The sequence below is a fragment of the Canis lupus genome, chromosome 9 (assembly GCF_048164855.1).
Source record: "Canis lupus baileyi chromosome 9, mCanLup2.hap1, whole genome shotgun sequence".
Classification (NCBI taxonomy): Eukaryota; Metazoa; Chordata; class Mammalia; order Carnivora; family Canidae; genus Canis; species Canis lupus.
Window position 1 is genome coordinate 29,473,723 of NC_132846.1, and position 7,871 is coordinate 29,481,593.

General features: G+C 41.2%; 1 protein-coding gene across 4 annotated transcripts in view; it reads left to right on the forward strand.

Annotated features, from left to right (window-relative positions):
- Positions 1-3,976, forward strand: part of FRMD6 (FERM domain containing 6) — a 232,547-nt gene extending 228,571 nt beyond the window's left edge. For all 4 annotated transcript variants that reach the window (XM_072838548.1, XM_072838545.1, XM_072838550.1 and 1 more), the window contains one exon: positions 996-3,976. In XM_072838548.1, coding sequence (XP_072694649.1) covers positions 996-1,280 — 285 coding nt within the window. In that variant the 3' untranslated portion in view covers positions 1,281-3,976. The remainder of the gene's footprint in view (positions 1-995) is intronic.
- The last annotated feature ends 3,895 nt before the right edge of the window (positions 3,977-7,871 follow it).

Here is a 7,871-nt window from a genome sequence, read left to right on the forward strand (position 1 = left end):
GAGTTCCCTTAAATAACCCATGAAGTATCTTTCATTCATGTAATTATCTGAACCATTTTTTAACCTATTTATATTTTCAGCTAATACCACTTCTTGGGGTAATGAGTTCTACAAGTCTGCTGCCTACTGTATGAAGTATTTGGGAGAATACTGCTTACAGTGTTTGGGACCTGCCTCTTACCTCCCAGCCTTTTCTGTACTTTGTATTAGTATTTTAATTTTTTTTTTCATTTATTTATGATGGTCACAGAGAGAGAGAGAGAGAGGCAGAGACATAGGCAGAGGGAGAAGCAGGTTCCATGCACCGGGAGCCTGACGTGGGATTCGATCCCGGGTCTCCAGGATCGCGCCCTGGGCCAAAGGCAGGCGCTAAACCGCTGCGCCACCTAGGGATCCCTGTATTAGTATTTTATCCAAGAGCTCTAGCTTTAAAAAAAAAAAAAAAAATTCTTCAAATTGTGTTTCTTGAATGGTTCACTTCCCCACATCTTATTAAAATAATAACGGACCTCAGCATGAGAGTATTGCCATGCTGAATGTCATATTCTAATGAAAAAAAAAAATTAGACCCCATCTTAACCTATCCAGCCCTATTTTAAGACAATTTCTTGACTTCTGAAATGCTAGAGACAGTTGGGTTCCTGTTGCATTTACCTCCTTTGCCTTAGATTACTCATCTGTAAAATGGGGAAAATAATGCCACTGGCATCTTAGACCTGACAGGAAGATTGAACCATTAGGGCCTTACACATGATAGGGGGTCAGTAAATGCTAGCCAGTGTTGCTCATGGTGGTGGTGATGGTGGTTGTGTTGACATATTCCCCACAGGGCCTCAGGGGCCCAGAAACCTCCAATTGGAAATTAGTTTCCAACATATAAGGATTCCATAACCTTTTATGATTTTGCAGCTTCTCTCTTTACAAGGGCAAATATTGCTAACCTTTCAGTTTAGTCTATACTCTTAAAGTTGTTTTAACCTTTCCTTATTTTGCAGACTATATGTCGGAAACCAAAGACCTCCACCGATCGACATAGCTTGAGCCTTGATGACATCAGACTTTACCAGAAAGACTTCTTGCGCATTGCAGGTCTATGTCAAGACACTGCTCAGAGTTACACCTTTGGGTGTGGCCACGAACTGGATGAAGAAGGCCTCTACTGCAACAGCTGCTTGGCTCAGCAGTGTGTCAACATCCAAGATGCTTTTCCAGTCAAAAGAACCAGCAAGTACTTTTCTCTGGATCTCACACATGATGAAGTTCCAGAGTTTGTTGTATAAAGTACATCTGCGTGCAGCTAGCTGTACAGGCCGGCTGCTGTTTGCTGGAGGCTGAAAAGCCATGGGTTCTTTCCTTAATTATTGTGCCATATTTTCTTCACCCCAAAACATAGCTCTTTCTTGATGATATTGGCAATGGAAATAGAAGCCTTGGGACAACTGCACTTTAAGTATTACACAGAGATAAAAGAACTACAGAGAATGGACAGCAAGACAAGTGCCCGGAAGTTCATGATCCTTTGGAAGGAAATGTGCTTTACTAGTTACCAAGCCTTCAGGACTTTGAATTGTGGTGTGTCTGTTCCTTGTTTTGTTTTTTTAGTTTGATTACACGACATCACATTTTTTTTATCATGTGAAAGATGTTGTTAGGTTTATTTGTTTGCTTGTAAATTTTTTGTGGTCACTCCCTCATGCATGTGGCTTGAGGGAGGAGAAGAAAAGAGAGTCTCTCCTTTTAATGGAGAGACCATTGCCTAGTACATAGCCATTGCTGCCTCACTGGGGCTGTCCCAAAGTGAACACTAATGAAGTGGTCAAAATCCTGTAGTTCTAGCAAGCCAAAGATACGTACATAACAGAAGCGCAGCCCAGGGTCAAGAAGATGCGAATGAAGCAATAACCAGAAGGTTCTGCGTGCTATGATGCCTTGTGACTCCTTCATGCCTGGTCAGTGCCATGTCCTCTTCCCGCCCTTCCTGAAAGCTTTGGGACTCATCTGAGCTTCTCATTCAAGTAACTGATCAGTTGTGTTCATGTCATCATGCATTTTGTGGAGTTTACAAAACCAGTTTGTTAAAGCTATGGAAAGGTCTTAGAAAATGTTTGTGCTTGGTGTTTTGCTTTGTTTTTAATCAAGAACAAATTATGGTAAGGCTGGCTTCTGCTTAACCAAAATACCCTAACCGTACGTATATGTTATACATATATAAATACCTGAGACTGCGTGTGTTTATATGTGTTTAAAGCTTACTAACTCTTCATCTTGGCTCCATGACTATTTTGTGTACGTGGTCTGTCTTGTTTACTATGGACGATGTGTCACTGAATGAATGATACCTACAGACAATCAGTTAATATATGTAGAGTTAAGAATGACTGTTTTCTCATATGTCTTTTGCCATGATTCTCAACCCTGGTTGCACAATAGAATTATTTGGGGAGCTTTAAAAATCATAACAATGTCTGGATCCCACTTCAGACCAATAAAATCAGTCTGTTGCAGTGAGGTCCAGGTGGAGTTGCCTTTTCCTTTAAAACTCTCCAGATGGAGCTAATATGCAACAGGGTTTAATACCACTGCTCCAGAGGGTATCTTTTTGTCAATTTTGAAGTTAAAGTATACAAAAAAAGTTAGTGTTTGAGAGGGGGCCATTTTTAAGACAGTTACTGCCATTGCTGATAGTATATATATGAAACCAAGTCAGGAGAGTGAATTTATTAACCTTTAGCTGTACAGTAACGATGCTGTTCGCACTTCAGGAGAGAACTTCAGCACAATGTCTTTCTATGAGATGTTTGTAATGATTTCATATTTTACAACATTTGTTTACCATATTTTGATATACCATTTTTTCTATCTGCCAGGTTTTCTTAAAAAGAAACTATATATTATTTTCTAAAGAAACAGTCATATTTTTATACAAAATTAAGTTTTCAGGTAACAAAGAAATAGATTTAAGGTACAACAGAACAAGCAGTGTTCCCGTGGGTGGGAATCAGTATTCTAAACACATGGAGAACAGCCCCACCTGGGCTGCCCCGGCATGCCCGTGTGCAGATGTAGCAGGGCAGTGTGTACACTACAAGCCCGGTCAGATCAGCTTAACCCCACACTTAGAAAGGAACAAAAGTTACATAGAGTTCTGTAGTCATGAAATTATTTTGCTTTTATCAAAAGTTTTAAGAGAACCAAAGTTTCAGATGTCAGAATGTACAAAAGTATCTCTCAGTCTTATGTATGAAAAGGTAGAAGGATCATCTAATGACTGCTTCACTTATAAGTAAGTCGTTAAATAATCAACATTTCATATAGATGCTTCAGAGACAAATCCTGGGAAGTTTAACTCTAAAGAGCCCAGACCATAATGCAGTGCATTTCTTTAGCTCTTAGCGTTTCTGGCAAACATCAAGACAAAAGCATATTTAATTTAATTAAGTATATAGTGCTTTATTTTCTCTGTACTTCAGCCAGATTCAGGTCTTCAGGGTTTTACCAGCATTGTTGGTGGTTTTGCACACCCTCTTAATAATTGGATTTATGGATAGTCTTGTGGGTTTTCAAAAATGAAACATGCTAAGGAACATTTTGCTTTTTGATCCTCTGTTTGCAGCAGAATTATATATATGTATATGAAAATCATTTTGGTTATCTACATTTTTGTATTTGGAAATTGTTTTAAACAATAAAAAAGGAAAAGAAACATATGAAGCTGTAATTTATTCTGCATTTGTTAATATCGTTGCTAGTCGGTATACCAGTTTGGTATATATTGCCTCTATACGTCTACATTTGTATTTGCAACAATGAGCTTTATATCTACATAAACTGTAAATAATCCTTTCTGTGAAAGGATCATCATATCAGGATGATACCAAAAGTGTGTAAAAGAAAACTGTTATTTTGTAATGATTTCTTATAGGCATTTCATGGTAAGATTAGCAGTCAATAAAGTTACTTTTTATTTGTCTTTAAAGTGCCTTTTTCTTTTTTTATTAGAGTTCTCAGTTAAGCAAGAGGCATTAAAGAGTGAATGTTTTCTTTGTGTTCTTCCTTCACATAGTATAGCACCTGGAGGGGCAAGCTAAGGTCCTGCGTGGGAGAGCTCTGAGCTGGACCACCCCCTCGGCTGCTGTGATGGCTCAAGAGGACTGTGGCTGAGCCCTGCCGAGTGCTGTCCCCTTCCCACGTGGGTTAGGACTTCCTCTATTAACTCCTTCAATCCTCATACTTGCAGAGGCAGGTACTATTCTGATTCTCAAGTTAGAGATGAAGGAACTGAGGCTCCAAGAGGCTGTGGCAGCCAGGCACCATGCAGGCCCAAGCTGAGGGGCTGAAAGGATGCAAGAAAATAGAATATTTTTCACTTTTTAAGTTAAAATAACCACCTTAATTTTTCCCTCAAAATCATCATCTTTGGGGTGTTAAATTTTCATTTTTAAAAAGTAAGTGATTACATTTAAAAACATGCAATCGGGATCCCTGGGTGGCGCAGCGGTTTGGCGCCTGCCTTTGGCCCAGGGCGCAATCCTGGAGACCCGGGATCGAATCCCACGTCGGGCTCCAGGTGCATGGAGCCTGCCTCTCCCTCTGCCTGTGTCTCTGCCTCTCTCTCTCTCTCACTGCGTGCCTATCATAAATAAATAAAAAAAAATAAAATAAAATAAAATAAAATAAAAACATGCAATCCCCAGGCTGAATGTGAGGGCAGTGGTGGCATCAAGAACGGAGCCTGGAACTTTGCTTCAAGTCAGGAGCCGGGAGTCTAAGAAGCCTGGCTGGCCTTGTGAAAGGATGACCATCAGCTTCTCTTTTGTTTGTTTGTTTGGTTGTTTGGTTGGTTGGTTGGTTGGTTTTGTGTGTGTGTGTGTGTGTCTTTGATGAGATTAATAATTCAGAGGGCTATTTGGGGGATGCCTGGGTGGCTCAGTGGTGCCTTTGGCTCACGGAGTGATCCGAGAGTCCTGGGATGGAGTCCTCCCCTGTGGGGAGCCTACTTCTCCCTCTGCCTATGTCTCTTCCTCTCTCTATTTCCCATGAATAAATAAATAAAATCTTTAAAAAAGTGGGGGGGGGGGCTATTTGGGGGATTAACTAATAGTTAAAATACGACCCTGATGACAAAGGTGAGAGAAAGGAGGGTTTTCAAATCTTCTAACCAACACTTACTTTGTACAGAAGTGTAGCCATTTGGAAGCATTCAATCCAAAACAAAAGCTTTTTAGTGAAGTGTTCCTCATGAATTTTGCAGCGTATCTGGTAAAATTGTGAGTCAACTTTCTGGTCATCTGCTATGTATCTGACACAACACACGTCACATCTAATCTTCACATCCCTTCAGGGAGTCAACTCATTTCACAGCTGAGGAAACACTCAGACTTCCCCCAAGATCCTGCAGCTCGTAAGCTTAGAGCAGGGTTTTAAACCCAAATCCACCTCCAAAAGCTTTGCCTTTTCTACCACATATACCATGTTACCCACTGCACTTAAGAGAATGTTCCATCTAATGCGGAAGACACATGTAGGATTTTGATAGTGTGAGAAATGAAATTTGTTTGCACACTTTTTTGGAACACTTCTACGCCAGACCTGTAGAAGGATTATTTGGGTATTGCTCTGGCACAGAAGCAGTGACGACCTTGGCGGGGAAGGGGTAGGTAGGGAATGGGAGGTGGGAAGAACGAAGGTTTTACTCAGAAGAAGAGCCTTGAAGGGGGACTTAAGGCAGATTGGGGTGAGGTACAAACTGTCCCCATGAAGACGAAAAGCCAGAGATGACAGTGCTCATTCAGGGGCCTTTAGGCTTAAGTAAGGATTCTCTCCAGACTAGTCGATTCTCTCCAGACTAGTCGTGAAAGGCCCTGGGTGCCCAGAGGGGAACTTCGGTGGTTTTTTTCTAGACAGGGAGCCACTGAAGGGGACTATAAAAGGAGTCATGTTTGAGAGACATTATTTGAGAGGAATAATGGGATCTGTGCTACAAGAAGGTAGGGAGAAGAGAGCAGGACTGGGGAAATGACCTGAACAAAAATGTGGCAGCAGGGAGAAGAAAATTATTAGGAAGCTATGCCTCTCTCTTCCCCTCTCACTCTCTCTCCTTCCTGTCTCTCTCTTTCTCTCTTACACACAATCATCTTCTAAGCTAACTCCTAGAGAAATAGGTAAGTTTTCCATGCTTGGCAATATCCTTGGGAAACCAAAAAGTTCACCACTGCTTTATAGAATGAATTAAAATCTACTCTGCATGAATGCTTTGAATGTTAAAAATTGGCACAATGGCCACAATCACTCTAATCTATGGAAAGTGCTTTTCAAGCTGGGCTGCACATAAGAATGACCTGCAGAATTTAAAACAGCAATGCCCATGGCCCAGACCAGAGCTTCTGATTTATTTGGTCCAGGTGTGGGCATGGTACTACCAAAAGTTTGGCCAGTAATGCTAACTAGTGTGTATCCAGGGTGTAGATCCATTGTTCTATAGGTGAACCCAAGCAATGTAGACCAGCTGGGTGACTTGCTCCTGAGCTAGAGTGATCCACACCTGGACTGAGTTGCATCTCCAGTGTTGGATTTTGTGGGAATGATGTTGTTTTCTTTTCACCAATAAAGAGGTCAGAGAATGGACCAACATTCAAGTGAGGCACTGAATTCACTGTTTCAGGAAGTCTGAATACACCCACATTCTAGAAAGCTGAGTGGTATATACACATAATTGTTTTGCTAAGCATGAGAGTGGAGGTTATGTGAGTACAGTAAAATACTTTAACATCTCTTCCCTGTCACTTTTATTTGCTTCGTCAATTCTCTGACGCTTTATATAAGTTGATCCCTACAGAGAATAATGAATAAAAGTAAGCTAAATTCCACCTAGCCCTTTGATTCTTAGACATTTATATGAGTTAATGGTGGAGGCTGACCTCTGAAAAGTCCTACTCAGATGCAATGAGACATTATGGGTGATGGAGTTCTATACTCTCAAGGGATTAATCGAAGATCTATAAACAGGGCACGGCTATAATTAGCCAACTCATTACTTAGGATGGGTGTTTACCCATCTGGTATCAACTGTAGTCAGTTAAGGTCTCCTCATTTTATTACTGTCATTATGGCAAGAGATGGATTTCATAAAAACAGTTCCCAACTTAGAAAGGAATTATGTTCCAAGTTTGCTTCTAAATTGGTTGCTTGATGTTTACAACACAATATCCCCAGCTTCCCTCACTAGCCCACAAATGTCTGTTTATCCCAGAGATATTATTGGAGATGATTTTTTTTTCTGTGCATTACTAACCATCAACAAAGAGGCCCAGAGTATAACTAAGGTAGATGGAGTGACCCCACAATCATACAGAAGATAGCACCCCCAGCAGACCAATAATTCAGTCCTTAGGTGTTATCCACACCCAACTGTAGAAACAAGTAGAAAAAAAGCAGGGCACCTGCATGGCTCAGTCCATTAGGGGTCTGAGTCTTGATTTCAGCTCAGGTCTTGGTCTCTGGGTCGTGAGTTTAAGCCCCATGTTGGGCTCCATGCTGGGTGTGGAGCCTACTTAAAAAAATAAAAGAGAGAAAAGCTTCAGGCATCCATGCCAAATGCAGCAGCTTTAAGTCAGTTTCTACCTTGGTGTCCCATGAGGGGTGCTTCTAGGGTTTTCCCAACCACACACCAGGCCTCAGTCCAGAGCTGCTCAACCCTGCTCAGCCATCATGAAAGAGTCAGCTGGAACTAAGCCAGCCCCAGAGGTCAAGTCACAGGCCCTCTTCTGATCTACAGATTGAAGGAAGAGGATAGGTCTATCAGCTACTTAAAGAAGCAGAAGCCCCAGGGTCTTATTTAGACTCCATCCCTATATTGCTACAGGATATAAATA